General features: G+C 40.4%; 1 protein-coding gene across 1 annotated transcript; it reads right to left on the bottom strand.

The window, feature by feature from the left end:
- Nucleotides 1–19298: 19298 nt before the first annotated feature.
- Nucleotides 19299–22838, bottom strand: LOC129729066 (carbonic anhydrase 2-like). The gene is made up of 4 exons (XM_055687548.1): nt 22751–22838; nt 20510–20782; nt 20316–20459; nt 19299–19381 (listed from the first exon to the last, which is right to left on the bottom strand). The coding sequence occupies exons 1-4, from the start codon at nt 22836–22838 to the stop codon at nt 19299–19301; spliced, it is 588 nt and encodes a 195-aa protein (XP_055543523.1).

Raw genomic sequence — 22838 nt, 5'->3', positions numbered from 1 at the left:
GGCGTGCCGGTTGGAGCAGAGTCCTATAATACCAAGTACCAAGTTTCCAATCGTTGTCCTTTTTCGTTTGCCTAGATCTATACTGATCATTCCGATTCGTATCATTGCATTGTTCGTAATATGTTTGTTTAAGCATGCTGTCTTACTAGGGATGCAATGCCTAGTCTCGCGACGGGGCTGCCGTCTTAGGTGTAGATTGCGAGACACCACATTTCATAGCTCAGCCGTCCTCTCCGGATCAATCGCTATTTGAGCCGTCCCTAACCTGGCGAACAGATGCTCAGAGAAGCTGCTCTCCTAAGACAACAACTCTCCCTTCCCTGTCAGCATACGACCAAGTCCCCAGTTATTGCTCAGTTTTCGCTAGTTTGATTAGTTTTCGTAGGCGGTTATTTTGGAAATTTAATATATTAATAATTTTTTTAAGAGTCGAAACCACGTGAAGATTTATAAAATTAGGTAGAAAGGCACTCTAATGGCTATTTTAAATTGGTTTTTACTGATTTGTCAATATATGATTTGAAACAATATGGGCAAATAGAAGAAAATAATTTAATTTGGTAATTTTCGTCCAGTACGTACGACTTTTGTACTAAAATATGAAAAAATTGAATGAGGAAAATCTCTCGAACACCACTACTTTTTATATTTGCTATATACAAGCATTTCAATAGAAACATTTTTTTTTTGTAATTATACCTATCGCATCATTTAATCTATACGAAAAAAAAGTTTTGTTCATGTAGGGCTCGATGTGACGGTTTGTTTGATGTTGTCCAGTCTACGATAATTCACCCTATTTACAAGCTTCACAAGCGTTAGCGAACCAGCGATAAAAAACTCTGTCGTGTGCTTGCTCGTAGTGAGCTTTGCAAAGCGTCGATGTGTACGGGTTTACAGAAGAGGGTAACAAGCTTTTTGCTATAAAAAGCTTCGCTTTAAATGTTTCAAACATTGAGTTGATACAAATTCGAGAAGTGTTGTTTTTTATTTCAACCTGTCGATTTGAACGTAATTTTTTTGATAATTGCCATGACATCTTACCTTTTTAATCAATACTAGTAAACAAGACTGTAGTTAGATTAATAATAACAGATAATACATATAAATAGTCTTTTCGATTAACCATTTAAATGTTAGTTTTACAATGGGACACCCACGACACGAATCGGAGGAATAAGCAACACTGAAATTCAACACCCACCTTAATCAATCTAAATCTCTCGTAAAGTTATTAGTAAGGCGATGACACTTATCCGCTGTTTTACCCGAAATCTGCTTCCGTTTAGTTTGTTTTCGTTTTTTGGTTGCTTATTATGGTCCCTGCGAGACCACAATGGAGGTGAAAGAGAAAATGCCATAATTGATTAATGTTACATTGAAGCGAGCACCAGGTTGATTGTTGGTTCAGGACCGGGAATTAACGTCGAGTTCGTCGTTTGATGCTTAGCCAGCACCAGGTAACAAGTGCACAGCAGACAGCAGATAGCCTCACTATAGAGCACTGGCTTCACAGCGTCACTCGATGGTATTAGCGTTTGGTTGGCAATTAAAGATCTAGAGCGTGTAGAGTAAGTCTCGCTGGCTTTTAGCTTCCTTACCGATGTTCCCTCGGAATTGTACGTACAATGCATACCACGTAGCAGCCGCCGGCCGTGCGTCTGGCTAGAAGGGGTGCCCGGCCCGCACGGGATTGGGGTCTCGACGCTATTATTGGTGCGTTTCGGGTGTGCGTTTGCCGGTGCGTTCACAATTAAATCGCAAATAGGTCAAACGTTCGGTATCATTTACGCCATTAATTCCATTCAATATGGGTTGGAAGTTGGAAGCAGGCCGCAGCAGTGAGGGCATGAGTATGCTAGGCATGCGTCTCGTTTCGGGCTAAGTTGAATAATTCAGGTTCAGAGCGAACATTTGTGTAGTAGTAGCGGCAGCACCAGGACAGAATGCAAAAGTGTTCGATCAAAAGAATTCGGTATAGTTCGATTTGGCTGTTTATGAATGCTGCTGTTGTGATTTGCAGGTAACAAATTCACTATACTTTTTCACAATTTTGGCTCCCTTTCGGTATTAGGAGCATATCGTTAACCTCAAACCATTTTAACACGTTCCAGAGGAAAATAAATCACCCAAATATTTTAAGCAGCATGATCCTAATCTTACGCATATGTTTTTGAATTTGTACACAATTTAACCATCAATGTGTTGTTTTGTATTTTATGGCATTTGACATAGAAGCGCATTTCATTTCACCCGCATAGGGGGCAATTTATCAACATTTCTAAAATCCTTTCCTCAATTGATCTGAATCGAGACAAGTTAGGCTGTTACAAATTTTATTTTCATTTTATGTAACCCCCCCCCCACCCTTAAAAAATCTTAAATATTGGAAGGGGAAGAAAAAAAGCTCATACCGTTTTATTCATTTTGTTTGTTTCCCGACAGCATTAAGGCTTAATTTAGCAAGGAACAAATCCAGTGACAGAGAGAGTGCCGTCAAAAGGCAAGCGAAATAGATAATAATATTTTTTATTTATTTTTTGCCACCCCCTTTGCTAAGTTTGATAACCTCGGACATAAAAAGAATTCGAAATTTGTCTCAGCCTTATTGATCATTAACAAATGCGACCACAATGAGTTGCACAACGATAACGATTTGCTGCTACCAAGAATAATTTTGACGGATCTTTGTCATTTTAGCTGTTAATGAATCAAATAAGCTGTATGCCATGTTGGTTTTCTCTAGAGGAAAACAGAATTAGGCCTCCTTAGATACCACATAATTGATACATCTTAATGGTATGCTAACACTCAAAAAAAATTCTTGATTGACCAACCCAACAACGGTCAAATTAATATACCCAACAACTTCAGTTCAACAGAACCTATAAATCCATAATCAACACAAATTAGGCAGTAAATTCTCTAATTCATTTGATTTTTGGACCACGTGACTGGGTCAACTTTTTTTCTAACGGAACCAGTGCTATAGAAATCTTGAGACTCGACGACGCTCAGTTTATTCTGTGCCGGCGCACTCTGGGAGATGAGATTCGCGGTCAGCCCGAGGCGCATCGAGGTCGTCGGTGCGTGCAGTGACCGACAGTGTGGACAATAAACGCATATAACCTCTCCCCTGTCCTACTCTTCTCCTCTTGCATGGCAAGTATTTTGGCGGTTTATAGCAGGTACACAGGCTTTCTTCGGCACGCCCGCAGTAGAGAATTTCTCCGTCATAAACCGGCGGAAGGTATTAGGCATTGAAGGCTCGACAATTATGATGCTTGTTTTCGTTGGCTCCTTCTTCCTGAGATTGCCGATGGGGAATTTGTGAAGTGCTGACTTTGTCCGCATGTCGTTTGTTTATCTTCCAAGGCACTAGCGGATAGTAAAGATGCTGACACTTACAAATGCAATTTACACTAATAAGGTTATTAATGGGCAATTATGGAACGTATTATAGCAACACGATATTAAACGAAATAAAATTTAAAGTTAAAGTTAATAATGATAATGATTTCTTAAACAACGAAAACATCGAATGAAAATCTGTGAAGTAGAAGAATATGTAGGCTACAGTTAGGCTCGACCTTTTCAAGAGCTCCAATGACGAATATTGTCGAAACCCTCGAAAACCTGCTTCACGATAGTTATGTTTCTAGTTCGAAGCTCCTGATTGTTTGACCAAACATTTTATTCGCATCCAACAGCGATCGATAACGTTTGACGTTGTTGTATTTTAACCTTAAAATATGCAAAGGGCAGGTTTGCTATCGATAACGGGAAGGCGCGGTCTTCTCCAAGCCCTGCGGGCTTATATTCGATAATGTAATTTATCTTAATTTTCTCTTCTCTTCCTTCACTCCTGCTTGCTAAGCGAGCTTAAGCGAGCGGGATGCTGACGAGGCTTCTTCTCTTTGTCTCTCTCACGTATCTCTTCCGGCTCCGTATCGCATTTTCGGTCTGCAGGGGCCCATCCGTCGTGGACCCTGTGCACTGGCTGTGTTTTGAGGCACTCAACAATTGGCCGCGCAGCCGCCGCTGCCAATAATCGAACTGACAGCATCGGGATGGATCGGAGTGTGCATTCGTAAAATCGAGGTCAACTACGTACCCGTACTGGCGAGGAAATTTATCGCTTTTTTCGGAAACGAATTTCATAAATAACAATAAGCATTTAATAATTCGCTGTCGAAGAGAGTACACTGCGCATGATAAAAAATATATACAGCAATTTACCTCTGTACGTGTGCGTGTTTGAATGGTATCCGAAATTCAACCGAAAAATCTTTTATTGTACCTAGTAGTGAGATTAAGACCATCTGATTTAGCACAATAACAAGCAGTAAATCTATCGTTTCACGTCAAGTGGCATTGAAAAGATGAGAATCTGTGTTGGCGATGCTGTAGTCTTTCTTTGACCCAAGAAAGGTGAAATGAAGCGAAGCTCATTGGTCGCACCGGACTTCACGGTCCGATAGCAATCGCAGGCGGAAAGATAAGACACCGAAGCGGGCACGAAAGTCATCTCGAGGGGTCAGCTTGAATCATGGATTAACCTTAATTTGGAGGTCGAAGCCTCAAGGCAATAGCAGATACTGCCTATTAATGGTGGGGCATGGCCAAAAATATACACTGATTTGTTGGATGCAATTGGAGGCACAATTTTTTTGGAAGAAAATGTATGCATTGCAGTTGTAGTTGATGGAGGTGCAATGTTAATTATTGCTTGCTTGGATGGTTTTCACATAAACTGCGGAAAGGCAATTTGTGGAACTCTTTAATACCTACCTACTTTATTAATTAAAACCAAATTTAAAATCATTTTAATTTTTGATTACAACTGATTTTTAAAAGTAATTTCCTTTTTTTGGAATAACCTTGAACCTTTTTTTTAGAAAAGGTTTTAACCGGTTGGAGGAAAATTTAAAATTCCTCTCATTTTTTATTTTTTTTGCCTTCGATGCGTTTTCAGAATTGTTGTTTCTTTTCTTTTACGTGTCACTCGAAGTTATATTCACATTTTTTTTGTTTTCGACTTCTGCCGGATTTTTAGAAAGTATTTCTGCATTTTATTTACGTGAGAACTTGTTAAACTGAAACTTAAAATATTCTTTTAATTTCTGCTTATAATGGTTCCAGTCAGTTTGCTTGTCGACACGTTTTCATGTATTCTGAGTTAAATTTTGTGTATTTGTTATTTTTTAGATCTCGTCTAACTTGTAGTTAATTTTTTATCTTTCCAGCTTCTACAGAAGCTTTCAGTCATATTGAACAAACTGTTGAATGTTTATTGTTTTTGATTTTTTTATTTGATTTCTTCGAGAAGAATACAACTTTATTAGAAATTATTTTTGTTTTGGCCATTTCATGGTTTCATGGATTTTTTTAATTATGTTTTTACTATAATCTGTTTGGCTTCCAATTTTGTTTCGCTAGTCATTTTAGAGTAAGTTTTGGAGTCTATTGAGTTATTTTTGTCGTGTTTAGAAGTGTTTTCAATCATTCAAAGCATAAACTGTGATTGTTATTCTTTTAGTTGCTTCTAGACTATTAAGACGTTTACAAGTATTTGGATTTCATCGCTAATATGAAGAGAAGGTATTAAATTTTTGCATAAACCAATATGAGATCAACATTGCGGCTCTTCTTTTTCACAAAAATTTCCAGCAACATTGGATTTTTTTTGTTTTTAGTCTTTTCCATCTTTGCAACCATTTACAGCGCTGTAAGGCTAAATTTTACCTAAATTCATTTTATTCATGGCTTTTCTGGTCAAGGGCGTTTCAAGCTGAATCAGAATTTATTTTCGTTATTCTTTTGCTGGCGTAATTTATTTATTTTTATAATTCTCAACAGCATTCTCAATGTTCTATATTTTCGCACGAAACAAGGTCAAATTAGGGACTGGTTAAGATGAAAAAGTAACATCAGCTTTATACAGAAGATGATAAATAGGTTTTAGCAAATCACGAAAAAAAAAATTCAATTGCAATAATAGGATAACATATTATATAAAAATAAAAACAATCGATCTAAAAAATGTTTTATATAGGCGGTATTTTTCAATGTAATTTCTGTGACGTAGCAGTTTAAAAATTGTTCGAATAATTAGATACTTAGCAGTTTAAAAATTGTTCGAATAATTTAAAATAATTGAAATTTAAACTGGAGTTTACATGTAACGTAAGAAAATGTTGCAAAAGAACTTGTGTTTAGAGATAAAGTAAATGAAAAAAGGCTTATTTCCCTAATTCCGGGATGGATTGATTGCACAATTTTGAATTTTAATTTTTTTCAGTTCATAATTTTAACAATTTATAAACTCGAATCAAAACAGTTCTGATTAAAATGACTGATTTTTACTAGGTGATATGTCTTAAGTTGCTGTATTCAAAACAGACACTGGATTTAGTAACCTCTCCCAGCTGGTCCCGAGGTACGATGCTAAGATGCTGGCCCAACAAGCCAGTCGTCGTAGGTTCGAGTCTCGGCTCGGGAGAAGACTGTTAGTATCAGTAGGATCGTCGCGCTAGCCCCGCAATTGTCCAGTACACTACTTAACAGCCGGCTGCGAAGTCTGTGTAATAATAAACCTAATGTCGAGTTCCGAATCGGAGTGTAGCACCAAGGTGTTGCTTTTGCTTTGCTTTGGTTCCAGTAACCATCACAGAATAGCTCTCTCACAAATAATTCACTAAATGTACCATTCTTCGTTATAATAACATGTTGTTTCATTATGAACCCGAAGTTTTCGATGTGCACCCAGCTGTTCTGTCACTGTTTTGTCAATGAATTAAAGTTATTGAACCCTGATAGATGACCAAACTATGTCTCTTCCTATACAGAAAGCGAGAAACAAACTATTCAAGTTAAGCTGTTAAGCTTATGATGATGATGTAATACTTCAATACTGGCGGCACTCTTATTTTTAGACTTTTATTATCCGTTTTCCATGTGATACCATGAAACCCAAATGACACTATTTTAGACTCGTCTGACCAAATGACCTTCTTCTAGTCACCAGTTATCCATGCAATGTGATCTTATGCTCACCTCAGTTATTGTTTTCTGGTATTTGATGATTACCATGGCTTTTTGAGCGATATTCCATACTTAAAACCTTGTTTATGAAGTCGAATTCGTGCTCTTTTGAGTGTCACGTGAATTAAAAAATTATACTCTGTTTGTTTCGATTTTTCACGAATAAACAAATCTTGGTGTCAATCCGAAAGGTTGTCTTTAATAGACCGCCGTATCACTGGGGTGAACAAAACATTTTTTAACAATGTAAGCAAACATATCGTCAGTTGAATTCAATACTGGCACAACTCAAAATTCATAGTTTCGAGAAAAACGCGTTTGAAAATTTGCGTCGAAAATTTCTCTTTTCATTTTCGTGAAAAATCCAATTTCAAGACTTCCCATTTTTATTGAACTTGTTCGGGTCTATCATGTGCATCTGATAAGCAAGTTATAAGAGCTGTAACCTCATTTTTCCGTCTTTTTATGGATATTTTAGATTTGTGCAATAAAGGCACATCTACTTATATCTCTGGTATCATTGTGAATTTTAAAACGGGTCTTCGTGAGATGAAACTTCATAGCTATTGGCTTCGTTTGCCATCAATAACACTATAAATTTTGAGTTGTACCAGTATTGAATTCAACCGACTATATCTTTATGAATCTGAACGGTATCAGAGATTTCACGGTAGCTTTCGCCGGAATCCCAATTAACTTGTTTTTGAAAATGAATTTGGGGAAACTTGGAATTTTATTCAATGGGAATAGTTGCTCTAAATTCTTTAGAATAAATCTTTCAGCATCTTTGGATTTAAAAGACGTTACTCTAGAAATATAGAGCTTGATAATTGAAGAGCCAAGTTGAAATCTACTGTGGGAGACTGAGAAAATCAGGTTTCCATGAAAATACGTACTTTAGTGAATTTAAACTCGTTTTTCTCAAAATATTTGCATGCTAAAATAAATATTTCATCGCGTATTGATTCAGGAGACCTCACTTCAAAAATGTATAGCTTAAAATTTGAAGAACGATTTTCTAATTTGATTTTTTATGAAAATACGTAGATTTGTGATTCTGTGCTGAAATAATTTAGAAACTCCAAAATTCACTCTTACATACCATATTTAATCTACCTGACATGATTTGATACATGGAGCATTTTTTTTTCTTCATCTATAGTTTATTTGACACGGCACAAATACAATTCAATGTTTAACGGCGCCAATTATATCTGGTAGCTTACTTTCTAAAGTATCTTAATAACTAAAAGCAAATTTTTTATCCTCGCTGCCGACTACGAGCTGAAACTAAATCTAACTTAAAGCTAGAATTTTTCGCATTAAAAGCACAGGTTTGCTGTTTGATGGTTTTCATTGCCATAGGTAAGCAGCAAATTAAATTTGTTCCGCTGCTGGGCCAAGATATTACGGACTGGCATATTGGGTTGTTTCCATCGGGCCTTGAGAGTATCGTGCGGGTCTGATTGCTGTTTCCGGATCCGGGGTCTTAACGTGTTCTTGTCGTTTGGTTGGATGTAGGCGGAAGGGGATAGGTCTAAACTGGGGCGTGGATGGATTTCAGGAAAACGTATATAAGGGACATGTAGGATAGGTCACGGCTCGCCAAGACACCACTAACAGGAACAGCCGGCTGCCTACCTTCGGCCTGCAGGGAAGCTATTAATCTAGACCTGGCGTCACGGTGTACAGGGCATGACCAAACAACGTGCTCTATGTCGTGATAACCTTCACCACAGGTACAGATACCACTCTCCCCGAGCCCAACACGACGGGGATGCGCGTCAAATCTATAGTGATTGGACATAAGCCGGGACATCACGCAAATGAAATCCCGACCTACATCCAACCCCTTGAACCACGGGTTCGTCGATACCTTGGGGATTATGGAATGTAACCACCTTCCCAGTTCCCCCTTGGTCCAAGAATTTTGCCAACTGATGATCGTATTTTGACGTACAAATGCGAAAAATTCATTAAAGGCAATTGGTCTTTCATAAATATCACCGTTTGTTGTGCCCACCTTAGCCAAAGAGTCCGCTTTCTCATTACCCGGTATCGAGCAGTGAGAAGGCTAAGGTAATCTGAGTAGATTTTTCGGATTAAGCACTCAGATGTTCCCGTATTTTCTCCAGGAAATACGGAGAGTGCTTAACATCTTCCATCGATCGAAAAGCCTCAATGGAACTGAGACTGTCCGTAAAGATGAAATAATGGTCCGTGGGCATTTTTTCGATAATCCCTAGGGTGTACTGAATTGCAGCTAATTCTGCAACGTAAACAGAAGCAGGATTATCGAGCTTATGGGAGACGGTTAAATTGTTATTGAAGATACCGAAGCCAGTGGACCCATCAAGAAGTGATCCGTCCGTGTAGTACATATTGTCGCAGTTGATGTTTCGATATTTATTGGAAAAATTTTTAGGGATCTGCTGCACGCGTAAATGATCCGGGATTCCACGAGTTTCTTCTATCATGGATGTATCGAAAAACACAGTAGAATCAGAAGTATTTGATAAGTCGATACGATTTGGAATATTCGAAAAAGGGTTAATATTTTGGGACATGTGATTGAAATACAATGTCATAAAACGGGTTTGAGAATTAAGTTCGATTAACCTTTTAAAATTTTCAATCACGGGACGGTTCAAGACCTCACATTTGATTAGAATACGAGAAGACAGGCTCCAGAAGCGGTTTTTCAATGGTAGTACTCCAGCTAAGATCTCCAAACTCATCGTATGGGTCGATTGCATGCAACCCAAGGCGATACGCAAACAACGATATTGTATTCGCTCCAGTTTGATCAAAAGTGTGTTTGTTGCGGAGCGGAAGCAGAAACACCCGTATTCAATAACAGACAATATCGTTGTTTGGTAAAGTCTTATAAGGTCTCCTGGATGGGTTCCCCACCATTGTCCGGTTATTGTACGAAAAAAATTCACTCTTTGTTGACATTTTTTCATCAGATACCTCACGTGACAACCCCAGGTGCCTTTAGAGTCGAACCAGACACCAAGATATTTGTGTACCAAAACCTGAGAAATCGTTTTACCCATTAATTGTGTTTGAAGCTGAGCAGGTTCATGCTTCCTAGAAAAAACTACTATCTCAGTCTTCTCCGGAGAGAATTCGATACCTAGCTGTAAAGCCCAAGCAGACAAATTGTCCAAGGTATCTTGCAATGGTCCTTGCAAATCGGCAGCTTTGGCTCCTGTAACAGAGATTACACTGTCGTCTGCAAGTTGTCTTATCGTGCATGAATTTGCCAGACATTCGTCGATGTCATTTACATAAAAGTTGTAAAGAAGGGGGCTTAAACATGAGCCCTGGGGAAGACCCATGTAGCTTATGCGAAAAGTTGCCAAATCGCCGTGCGTAAAATGCATGTGCTTTTCGGATAACAAATTGTGCAAAAAATTGTTCAAAATTGGAGAAAATCCTTGTCGGTGAAGTTTACCCGAAAGAATGTCAATAGAAACGGAATCAAAAGCCCCCTTAATGTCCAAGAACGCAGACGCCATTTGTTCTTTGCGAGCATACGCCAGCTGAATATCTGTTGAAAGCAACGCAAGACAATCATTCGTCCCTTTGGCACGGCGGAAGCCAAATTGAGTATCTGATATACATGGCGCAATTGATACGTATGAAAATTCCCAGTGTTTGCTCAATCAGTTTGAAAAATTAGAAAAAACACAGACATATTTGCGTCTCACGAAAACGGGGAGGAGTCCAGAGGGGTGGCATCTTTACCAAAACTTAGAGCAACTATTCCCCTTGAATAAAATTCCAAGCTTTCCCAAATCGGCCGTTCTAGTGTTGCAAACGAGCATTTTCAAAAAACAAGTTCCGTCCCGGGTCTTTACGGCTTAATAACAATATCTTCAAATCGACGAAATAATATCAGAATACAATCCCATTAAAAAAATTGACTGCTGCAGTTATACGCATCTACCAACTAAATCGGGACGAAACAATAAGACCCCTACTCAAAAGAAAATGAAAGTGAGATACACTAGGTCTTTTTTAAGCGGATATCGGAGTTAACGCGGTTTCTTACGCGAGTTTTTCAGAAAAATCGTTTTTTTTACGCGGTATGTTTTTATTGGTTTTCGTGTTCAAATCGCTTGATAAAAGTGTCCTATGAAGTTACTTAATCTAATTACTGAATATTCACTGATTTGGCCTACTGATTCTTTTTAAAATTTTCCTTGATATTCAGCTCGATTCGCAAGTGGAAGTAACACAGCTATTAATTCTTATTCGAAAGTATTCAGCAGAAATGATGAAAAACCTTTAGCAAATGAAGTTTTTTTCACGCAGCTTTCGGAATTTACGCCTTTTTTTGACACGGATTTCGGAAATCACTCTTTTTTCGGTATTTCGGAATTTACGCGGTTTTTTTACGGGGTATTTTTCACGAGAAAAAATACCCGAACTCAGTTTTTTAATCCATCAATGATCATTTATAGGGTAGGTGAGCCAGGTATGGCAAGTGCACCAGTTATGGTTATATAGCATAAGCGCAATTGTTCCAGTTATGGCATTACTCCATTAAAATTCTATAGGCCATAACTGGTTCATGCCGTAACTGGTACATATTTTAGATATTGCCATAACTGGTACGATTCCTCTATGTATCTTTCAAAGAAATCAAATATGTCCACAGTTCAAAAAACTTCAGTAGGTACCAAAACAACGCATAAAAATACAGTCAGGTTTTTTACGTGGGTTGCTTTTTTCAATAACACAAAAACGGTACAAGATATTGACCCCATTCCAACCACGGTTTCCTTTTTGGGACACAAGTAATCATATACCAGTTTAAAAAAAAACAATTTTCGATGTAAATACTGAAAATTGCATTGTTTTTTTGCCTCTAGAACAACCTCTATTAAATGCTGTCAAAATTCAAACGCTTTTGGACGGTTTTTCTACGATATTTTTCCAACTCAATTTAGTCTTTTTTTTACGCGGTTCCATACACATTTGGATCGTATGCCCCACGGAAAAAACCTGACTGTATGTTCATAATATTTGAAAAAGGTTTTTGACATTATTTCACGCCAGTGACGTAGCGTGACCGGGTGACACACGGGGCGGAAAATTTGGCACCTCCCTTTCCCCATGAGTGTCACCCCCGCCAGGTTGCAGTGAAATCATTTTGTTATCTTAAATTGTGAGAGATATCACGTTCGTTTTCAATTTTACTAAATCTACCCTTTTTTGAAAATACTACAAGGTATACAGCCCTAGGGGTTGTATGAAATGGTGACGTAGGACTAAATGTATATATTATTTGCTGCGATAAATTGTTCATAGGCAACACTACCGTTTACATTTGATGGTCATTATTGGAAAACTAACGATGCATGAATACATGAAAATTTTACCCTAGTAGTAGTTGTAAAAATTCTCATAACTCTTATCTTCAAGCATCTATAGTTTTGAAAAGAACCGATTCTATAATTTTCAGTATGATATTCGTGCTACAGAACGCTGATGATCGCACCACCACCGGTAGTATTGAATATTTTGTTGGCCGCGCATAAAATTTGCTCTCCGCTGCGCCCTCCAGTAGCTGTGCCAGCAAAATATCCTGCAGCGTACGATGGTAACTGTTGCTGCCGTATGAAAAATAAAGGTAACATGCTCCGCACTGCCTGGAAGTTGACTCGTATGCAGCTCTCGTTTCTCAATGTCGCGTACCTCTAACAGCTATACTCCACTCGCTGTTGTGTTACAAACTAGACTGAAGCTGAATTTTCTACACGTAGTCTTTTGTATCGAGTTCAGAGTAGATTTTTGCCATTAGAGCGTGGCCACACAGCTTAGAGAAAAACAAACAAACCAAAACACTTTGTTGAGTCAACATTTGTAGGCAGTGGAATTTATTTCGTCCATGTTATTGTTATCTGTGCTCAGGAAGCAAGCCGAGTACGAGGGAAATGTATGGGAAAGCTTGACCTTGGAACTTCTCACCTTTTTCCACCATTAAGCAGAAAAGTAACAATGTTGAACATTATATCGAAAAATTGTTACACATGTTATCTATCCACTGACATATAAATGACTAAGATGCATCAAGTCGTTCGCTCGCTATAATCGTTTGAAATCTGACGCAACATTTTCCAGTTTCATTTTCAATTTCACAAAGTGTAATCTAGTATAGAAAACAAAGACGAAGTCCTACGTCAAAATGGTTGCGATTATTCTCTCAAAAGCAAATTTGTATAATTTTCGGGGTTTCACAGTGACCTCCACCTAATTGATAGTTAATTTCACGGATATCACCCTTTTGAAGGTGACACGTATGAAAATTTTCCTCATGGGTGACACCCGGGGCGGACCGCCACCGCTGCCCCCAACACGCTACGCCAGTGTTTCACGCCAATATTTCTCTTTTTGTTTTGGATGACTCCCCGCACTCTGTTCGGTTATTGACAAGTATTGACAGGGAGATCGCATACCAGGCTGCTTGGATGCTTGGATCCTGCTTTTTTTTTCGTATAAACCGACTTCTTTACGATCTGCTACAGATTTTCGATGGGATTTGGGCCCAGTGACTGGCCTGGCCACTCCATGACGTCGATTTAGTAATCAGCATTTTCGAACTTGGTCTTCGATTCGTCAGACTACAGCACATTTCGCCTTTTCGGCCTATTTCCTGATTCTACCCAATCCAAATGGTTCCGGGCAAACTTCAACCTCGTTAGAAGATGCTTCTGTGCACACAAGCAATCTCTAAATTGTTCGGGAACTCACAGACAAGTTTCGTCCGTCTCAATTTCTTGCAGGCTGGATCTTTGTTAGAATGATTTGAGCATTATTTCTGATTGTTGGCGTTCAGTCGATTCCTTATTTTTAGTAATGAAGTGCATTGAAAACGAACGATTTCGATCGTCCCAGGAATTTTTCAATCTCCCATTGACTTGTTTACGAAAAAAAAAACATCCGTTGTGGTTTCCTGTTTCGTACTAGTTCACGTCCTCATCGCTTGGTGTTGCATATGCTTTATTTGAGCGGTTTAAATCTCATTGTTATTCTGAACTGTAGTGATCATATTGTTTTGTCCGACACCGTAGCTTAACCAGCCTACTTGATCAGTAAAAACCTATTTAGTGTGGTGAAAAATAGGTGCAATTTTCATTAGGATTCATCATTGCATTCCAGAAGTGACAAGAGCGGCTTTTAGAACAACAAAATGATGTCAGGCGTATTTGGATGTATTTTTTCGCGCCTTTTTTTTACCTTCTCAGTTACTTGTCATATGATTTAGCTTCACGTATATTGTGAGATACGTTCGAGTTAAGCATTACCGCTATTGAGAAATGGCATACTTATTGTTTATCCGTGATTGTGGGTAATGATTTGCAATCTTTCTTTTATACGCTTTTCGTGGGTTCATATCTTAGAATCAAGCCACTTTGGTTGTCAAAGGACTTTAACATGGGTTTAACCTCAGGCTCCTCTCCTCATCACATCCCCTCTTTTTCATGTATGGATTTCCTCACTGCGACAAGAACCATTTATCTACTGTGAGATTTCCCGCACTTATATTATTAGCAATACCGCTATTGAAAAGTGGCATGCTTATTATTTATCCGTGTTTGGTTGTAATGATTTTCACTATTCTATTTCACACTTTCTTCTCTACCATACCGAGCCTGCCAAATATTGCCACTTATAATTTACTTAAAAAGTTTCGTTGGGCGGCCTTCTGGCCAGTTCTGTTATAAGCTGGACTTAGTTCTGTCTCGTTCCTTTTGTCAAATATCGCCAGTTATAATTCCCTTGGACCAAGCTTTATTGGGCGGTTTTCTAGCCCAACCTCTTGCCAAATATCACCACTTATAAATTTCCTGGAGAAGTATAATTGGGCGTCCTTCTGGCCAGTTGATTTTTTTAAGAGGGACTTATTTTTTATTTACTGGGAGGACACAACAAGGAATTATAGAATTCAGCTTGAAGGAAGCGTGAGGGGTTGGGGAGCCATAGAGAATAATCCCTCTTTTGATAAAACTGAGTAACGCATATTAATTCTCTTTTGGGTGCGATATTGGCTGGTTGGTAAACGGCTGGGCAATGCGTACCAGCAGTACACCCGTACTAGTTGGCATAAAATAGACCCCAGTGTGGTCCATAGCATAATGCCTAGCAACTCCTATCCCTACCTCCACGTGGTACCGACTGGGATACGAGCAACCAATGGAAGATCGGTGAACCGGTGGGAACTTGGTCGTATGCTGACAGGGAATGGGGTGTTGTTCTCCTTGGAGAGCAGCTTGCCTGAGCGTCTGTTCCCCAGGTTAGGGGCGGCTCAAACAGCGACTGATCCGGAGCGGACGGCTGAACTATGAAATGCGGTGTCTCGCCAGCTACACTCAAGACGGCAGCCCCGTCGCGAGACTAGGCATCGCAGCCCTAGTAAGGCAGCATGCTGAAAATAAACATACTACGAACAATCCAGAGAATGATACGAATCAGAACAATCGGTAAAGACCTAGGCAAACGAAAAAGGACAACGATTGGAAACTTGGGACTTGGAATGTTAGGACTCTGCTCGAACCGGCACGCATGGGCATCTTGGCCAGAGAGCTACGGAAGGCAAAAGTGGAGGTAGCAGCCATACAAGAGATGCGTTGGCCTTAAACCGGGGAACGTGAATTCCGGGCGGTCGATCCGACTGCGGGCACTTCTTTCAAGTATCACATCTACTACAGTGGCGGCGATAGAGCGGAACGGGGCGTCGGTTTCGTACTACTTGGAAACCAAATGAAGCGTGTTATTAGGTGGAGGCCTATTAATGACCGTCTATGCGTATTGAGGATCAAGGGCAGATTCTTCAATTACAGCCTTATTAACGTGTACGCGCCGACAAACGATAAAACCGATGACGTAAAGGAGGAGTTCTATGAGCTCCTCGAGAAAACGTATGGAGAGTGCCCATAACACGATATAAAGATCGTCATCGGAGATACGAACGCACAAGTCGGACGAGAGGAGTTCTTTCGTCCCGTTATTGGTAGAGAAAGCCTTCACTCTACCACCAACGATAACGGCTTGAGGCTAGTGAACTTCGCCGCGGCCAGGGGAATGGCCATCTGTAGCACCCATTTTGCACGTCTGAATATTCGGAAGCACACCTGGAGACACCCCAATTGAGAGGCCTGCTCCCAGATCGACCACATGCTGATCGACGGCCGGCACTTTTCAGACGTCATAGATGTGCGGTCCTTTCGAGGGCCAAACATCGACTCGGATCACTATCTCGTGTTGGGCAAGATTCGCGCCCGGTTGTCGAATGTATTTAAATCGAGATCGGCGAGGAAGATACATCTGGACATCCAGAGGTTATCAGCGGAAGGAGTTGCTGCAGAGTATACTCAGAAAGTTGATAGACGGATCGGTGGACCAGCTGGAGTGGACCTGAACGAGCAGTGGAAGCACATCCATGATGCGGTCAGTGAAACAGCGCGAGAAGTGATAGCATGACAATAGCATGACGCGTAGTGAGTGGTTCGATGCTAAGTGCCTAGAGGTGACGGAGGAGAAGAATCGAGCAACTATTCGTGTAACGCGTCAGATGCGGGAGAAATATCGGGAGGCAAGAGCTGCCGAAAGGAGGCTTCATCGCCGTAAGAAACGTGAGCACTACGATCGCGTCCTCGCGGAGGCGGAGAATTGCTTCACCAGGCACGACACGAGGAGCTTCTATAGAACGATCAACGGAATCAGAAACCGGACCGTGCCAGTACCTGCCATGTGCAAAGACAGAGAGGGGAACCTGATTACCGATAAATCGCAGGTGGCCAGGCGTTGTAAGCAACATTTCGAAGTGATGTTAAACGGCGAGGAAGGGAGGAGAGTCGTCGAGGGGAACAGGATAGAAATTGGGGAGGACGGACAAGCTGTGGACCCACCAACATTGGACGAGGTGAAGAATGCTTGCAAAGAGCTAAAAAACAACAAAGCCGCTGGGAAGGACGGCTTACCGGCCGAACTTTTCAAAGTTGGGAGCGAGCGGCTGTGTAGTGCAATTCACCAGATTATCCTAAGGGTATGGTCTGAGAAACAACTACCTACGAACTGGTTGGAAGGACTCATATGCCCTATCTACAAGAAGGGACATAGACTCGAGAGTAGTAATTATCGAGGCATAACCCTCCTCAATTCCGCTTACAAAATTCTCTCCCGTATCCTGTTCCAGCGACTGAGGCCGTTGCAGGAAGCCTTTGTTGTAGAATACTAATGCGGTTTTCGAGTGGGGCGATCTACAACGGACCAGATGTTCACCTTGAGACAGATCCTCGACAAGTTTCGAGAACACAACCTGTATACACATCATCTGTTTATAGACTTTCGAGCGGCGTACGATATAGTGAAACGCAACGAGCTGTGGCATAAATGCTAGAACATGGTTTCCCAACTAAACTGATTAAACTGATTCGTGCGACGCTCGACGGTTTCACATCATGCGTCAGGACAGCGGGCGAATCTTCGGACGCTTTTGTGACGTTAGATGGTCTGAAGCAAGGTGACGGGCTCTCGAACTTGCTGTTCAACATAGCTTTGGAAGGTGCGATACGAAGGGCAGGTGTGCAGAGGAGTGGCACCATCATCACTAAGTCTCACAGGCTTCTGGGCTTTGCGGACGACATTGATATAATTTGTGTTAACCGTAGAGCAGTTGAGGAGGCCTTTACGGCTCTCAAAAGGGAAGCTGCGAGAATTGTACTCATCATAAACACTGCCAAACGAAGTACATGGTGGCTGGCAGAGAGCGTGGTTGTTCTACGGGTGTTGGTGCTGCGGTGGAGATGGATGGGGATACTTTCGAAGTGGTCGACGAATTTATTTATCTTAATACTCTCGTGACATGTGACAACGAGGTGAGCCGCGAGGTTAAGAGGCGGATTGCGGCGGCGAATAGGGCTTATTACGGATTGCGTAGCCAGCTTAGGTCCCGTAGCCTACAGATCCGTACGAAATTTGCGCTCTATAGGACTCTGTTCCTCCCGGTGGCGCTCTACGGACATGAATCGTGGACCTGGAAGGAGGCCGATCGACGAGCGCTTGGGGTCTTCGAGCGTAGAATCCTGCGATCAATACTCGGAGGCAAACTAGAGAACGGGGTGTGGCGCAGGCGCATGAATCACGAGCTGGACGAAGTATACAAACACGCTGATATTGTCAAGCTGATGAAACACGGCAGGTTACAGTGGGCTGGCCATGTAGCACGGATGGCGGATGAGCGACCGGCAAAGATAATATTAAGTAGAGAACCGGATAGATGCCGACGATTTCGAGGCAGACCGCGCACGCGCTGGATGTGTGCTATCGACGAGGATGTCAGAGCAGCGGGTGTAAGGGGAGACTGGAGAGTAGCAGCCCAAGACCGAGTTTTGTGGAGACGTAATCTGGATTAGGTATAGGATCTCAATGATCTGTCGCCATAAAAGTAAGTAAAGTAAGTATTGGCTGGAGGAACGAGACTTCGATTGAACTGCTTCCTTTTGTCATATGGGTCCGTCTTATAATTAAACTGACCGGAGGTTTAGCTTCAGAGCCTCATCAGGGAATTGTAATTGTGATACGGTATTGACAGAAGGAACGAGGATTCGATAAGACTTCTTTCTCTTGCCAAAATAAATCCCTCTTAGTATTAACCTGGCCAAAGAGAAACGTTAGATGAGGTCCCTCTTCAAGGAATTGTAGTTTGGTGTTATTGGTAGGATGGATAGAAACTCGGTATACTGCCTCTCTTTGCATAGTTGACGTAAGAGCCAAAATACCCAAATGCACTTTTTGGTTGATTTAGATTCCTGACCCTAAGATATACACACTTCAAACGAAAAATATTTTTAAAGACTCACAGTACAGCAAATACCTGGGCAATATCACTAGAGCCAAATTGAGAATTGTGGCGGCCTTCTTTTCAGTTGTCAAAATTTCAGCAAAGGAATATGTCATACAAAAATATAACTTAAATGAAGGTTATAGGAAAATAATGTTATTTTGATTTTTTTTGTATTTTCATTTTTTTTTGTTTTTAGTCATGAGTCTTGGGAAATGACTTGTGTTGTGGGGTCACCCCTGGAACCCTCCTGAATCCGACTATGAATATCTCTGGTTGCAATAATGAGACCACACAAAGAAAAAAAACATTTGATTGTAAATTGACAAATGTGCATAAATGAACTAAAACAAATTGCTCGAGCTTTTGATAGAGAAACAGAAAATTTGTGGTTTGATTAAGGACATGGATAAAAGTTACTATAAACTATTTGAGTAATTGATGGTTCTTTCAGATAACTATGTATGTCTTCTCTGTGTCCTGCAAATATAAATACATAGTACAAAAAAATACATAAAGATTGGAATCAGTGTTTTATTGCCTAAATTTTTGATTTTTAACAGGAAAACGTTTACTCCGGAAATCCCTTCGGTCGTCTTTATCACCAACAAAAACCATCATCAACTCGATCCGGAATCACGCTTCGCTTTTATTACTACGAGCTAGCCCAACGGGGCATCCCGATAACCATCAGAGTCACGAGACCCCCTACTTGTAGTTTGCATTTAAACATAAAGATATACACAGCGAACACAAATTTCCCTAAACATTTGAACTTGAGAGCCAATCAAACAAAGCCGCCAATAATTGCAGCCATTCGCTACTGATTGGTTGCAGTTTTGCAAATGGTCGTAAATCAAGAAAAGGAAAAGTTGTCGAGGGTCGGAGCGGCATCGATGTGGAACTGATACTCTTTTATTGCCTGACAGCTTCTTTTCTATGACGTGTGCGCCTTGCTAAATCATAACAGAGCACCGCCGCGGCTTGGCAATATAAATCAATCCAACAACGAGTGGCAAATGTTGTAGTGTTATAATTTTCCTCCATTGTTGATGGATTTTTCTTTGCCAGTTTTTTCGTTATAGTACAGTTTAGTATCGATCGCTTGGCTAATAATCATAAGTCGATTCGTGTCCAATGCAGGATATGTTGTAAGCTGAATCTAGCCAATGAGGTTTTAATTTGATTTGATTTTTTTTTCGCGGCGCTCACGCTTGATTGAATTAAACTGCGGTGCCGATTTGAAGGTCGAATGCTACAAAACGGTATTGATGGACTTGTTATGCACATGCTTCTACTGCTGAAACACGTATTCAATTAGAAAATAGCCAAATTGTTCTGTTATTTAAATTCTGTAGTGGTCTGTTGTTGGTATTTGGTACAGCTTGTTCACTTCTAAGGGACCTAAATAAACTCAGCTGCATGTTAGATATTAGCAATGGTTTCTTCCGGATGATCCAGGTGACAGTTTCGTAACAGGGAGGTGTTGTTAGGCTGCCCAAATAAACAAAATATTCGCCCATATCCGTTCCGATAATTTTCCCCAAATTCATATATTCTGGATGAACAAACGTGTGACTGGATTTGCAGCGGCGTATATTCTTCAACGAATCGATCCATATCGTCCGGATTTCGCACTACTGTTATTGGTAAAGAAGTATCCTACAACTGCTAATCCATTTTCGTGAAACTCAGCTTCTTCAACCGATGTGTACTTTGGATTATAAAACACGATGTGCATCTCAATGGGAAACTGCTTCTGATCGATGGTGTACTCCGAGCTCCAGTGCAAATGTACGCCGGCAAATGCGAAAACTCCTTGGAGGGATCCTTCGAGTAGAAGGAGCTTTCTGCTAGAAGGATATCTGAGTGTCAAGTACACTGGAAGGAAAACTGGTAACAAAGCATAACATAAAAAAATAGTGTTATCAGTATTGTATCTTACACTACCTGCTCGACCAGTGTTTCTCACAACTAACTCTAACTGGATTCACGTTGACATTTATGAGTTCCAACGGCTGATTTCCTTGAGTAACTTCAGTCAGTGATGTATTCAAGTCTACAGGGCTCTGCCTTTTACCACAATATGCACAATATCACAATATGCACTAATCATGCCCCAATCTTTGATGCCAAATCCGTACGAATAAAAAACTGCTCAAAACGCATAAGTTAATGAGTAAAATGAGTTTGGAATTGTTTGAAAATCATCATACCACTTGCACCAAAATCTGAAGTTAATAAAAATTAAAACAGCAGTGATATTAAGTATACCATTTCCACGCACAAAAATTTCTCCAATGGTATGAATCGGGTAACGTTTGCAGATATTCGCAAAGCATACTAAACGGAAATGAACTATATGTGGATGCATCGCAGGTAGTAATTTGCTGCGATAGATAAAGCGCAGAGCACGGTGGAAAATGTTCACTGCAAGATGTAAACTAAATATAATATCAGTTCGGTACACTAAAGTCGCGTTTTATACGATTTATTTTTACGCGATTATTCTCATTCGGCTATTTTACGCTGTTCTCGAAATTTAGGCGGTTTTTACGTAGATTTCTTAAAAACTAGTTTTTTACACAGCATGTTTATAATTCTAAAATTGTTTATGCGGAGTTTTGCTAATTGTATATTTTTGACCTTCAATGTTCTATTATATTATTGGTATATGTTTCTTTCTCTTCTCTGCAATCCCGTTTCAATTTTCTTTCATCTGTGCATAATTGTTATATACTGTTTTCGCTGCGTCCCTTCTGCAGTTGTTCATGCTCCAGAAATTTGTCATGTTATGATTGGGTGTTTCTATCCTTTCGTTTTGTGTTGTTCATACTATATCCTATCTGCCTTTTACTATATTTCGGGTTCTAAAACCAATGATATCGATATCGTACGGCATGTGAAACTTCGTCATGACGGTGACACTTCTCTGCATGCCAGCCCTCCGTAAAGCAACTTCCCATACGTTGTTGAACAATGAGTTTCACAGCCCGTCACCTTGCTTTAAATCATCTAACGTCACGAAGGCGTTCGGTATCTCACTGGTTACTCTGACGCTTGTGTGGAACCATCAAGGGTAGCACGAATCAGTCTGATTAGTTTTGTTGGGAGTTGTTCGATCATTATCTGCCGTAACTCCTTTCTCTTAACTAAGTCGTACGCTGCCCTTAAGTCTATGAACAGATGGTAAATCTGCAAGTTGGATTCTCAAAATTTAGCGAGGACAACTACGGGCCACTACAGACCAAATGTTTACCTTGCGACAAGGTAATTATTTGGTCCGTAGTGGAGCGTCCCCCTCGAAAACCACATCGGTATTCGCCAACAAAAGTTTGCTGCAAGAGCCTTAGTCCGTGAAACAGAAGGCGGGAGATAATTTTATACACGGTTTTGAGAAGAATTATGCTCCGATTAAGAGGACAATTGATTTCAGTTTTCACAAATTTCAGCTTTTACAAATCCTTCCCTAGACAAAAGTGACGCCGAAAAAAACTTGTTCATTGCGGATTGCCAACTGCAGATGACGTGGGATGTTTTGTTATATCTAGCAGCGTACGCCGCCTATTAGAATATTTCTTAGGGAAGATACTACATTGCAGCCACCAGATACTTTAGATATTTCATTGTTATTGCGGATTGCTGTTTGCCGATCACACGGAATAAATTTATTTCTATTATGATTCCGGACGTATTCAGCAGTGCCGAAAGTGCTTCCCACACAGACGGGAGACCCAAAACTCAGCGCTGTGGAAGGTGATCTCGAATCACCAGTGCGATCCACCGGTTCTACTGGTCCGTCCCCTATGGAAGACTGCAATCAGGTATTGCAACAAAAACCATACAAACGTATTTTATTCGAAATCGCCACCTGCTGCGCTGTGACTTGTTGCAGCTCTGCTTGCTGCTGATCGATCCACTTTCCAGTATGAATCAT

This window comes from Wyeomyia smithii, chromosome 3, assembly GCF_029784165.1.
Source record: "Wyeomyia smithii strain HCP4-BCI-WySm-NY-G18 chromosome 3, ASM2978416v1, whole genome shotgun sequence".
NCBI lineage: Eukaryota > Metazoa > Arthropoda > Insecta > Diptera > Culicidae > Wyeomyia > Wyeomyia smithii.
This window is presented reverse-complemented; position numbering and strand designations above follow the sequence as displayed.

What these genes read in the sequence shown, in the direction of transcription:
- LOC129729066 (XM_055687548.1), bottom strand. Translation starts at nt 22,838, where the DNA reads ATGATTCATACTGGAAAGTGGATCGATCAGCAGCAAGCAGAGCTGCAA. An exon ending in GGCGATTTCGAATAAAATAC is followed by an intron (nt 20,783 to 22,750) that starts GTTTGTATGGTT and finishes TTTTCCTTCCAG; the next exon opens with TGTACTTGACACTCAGATAT. An exon ending in AATATCTAACATGCAGCTGA is followed by an intron (nt 19,382 to 20,315) that starts GTTTATTTAGGT and finishes TTATATTTGCAG; the next exon opens with GACACAGAGAAGACATACAT.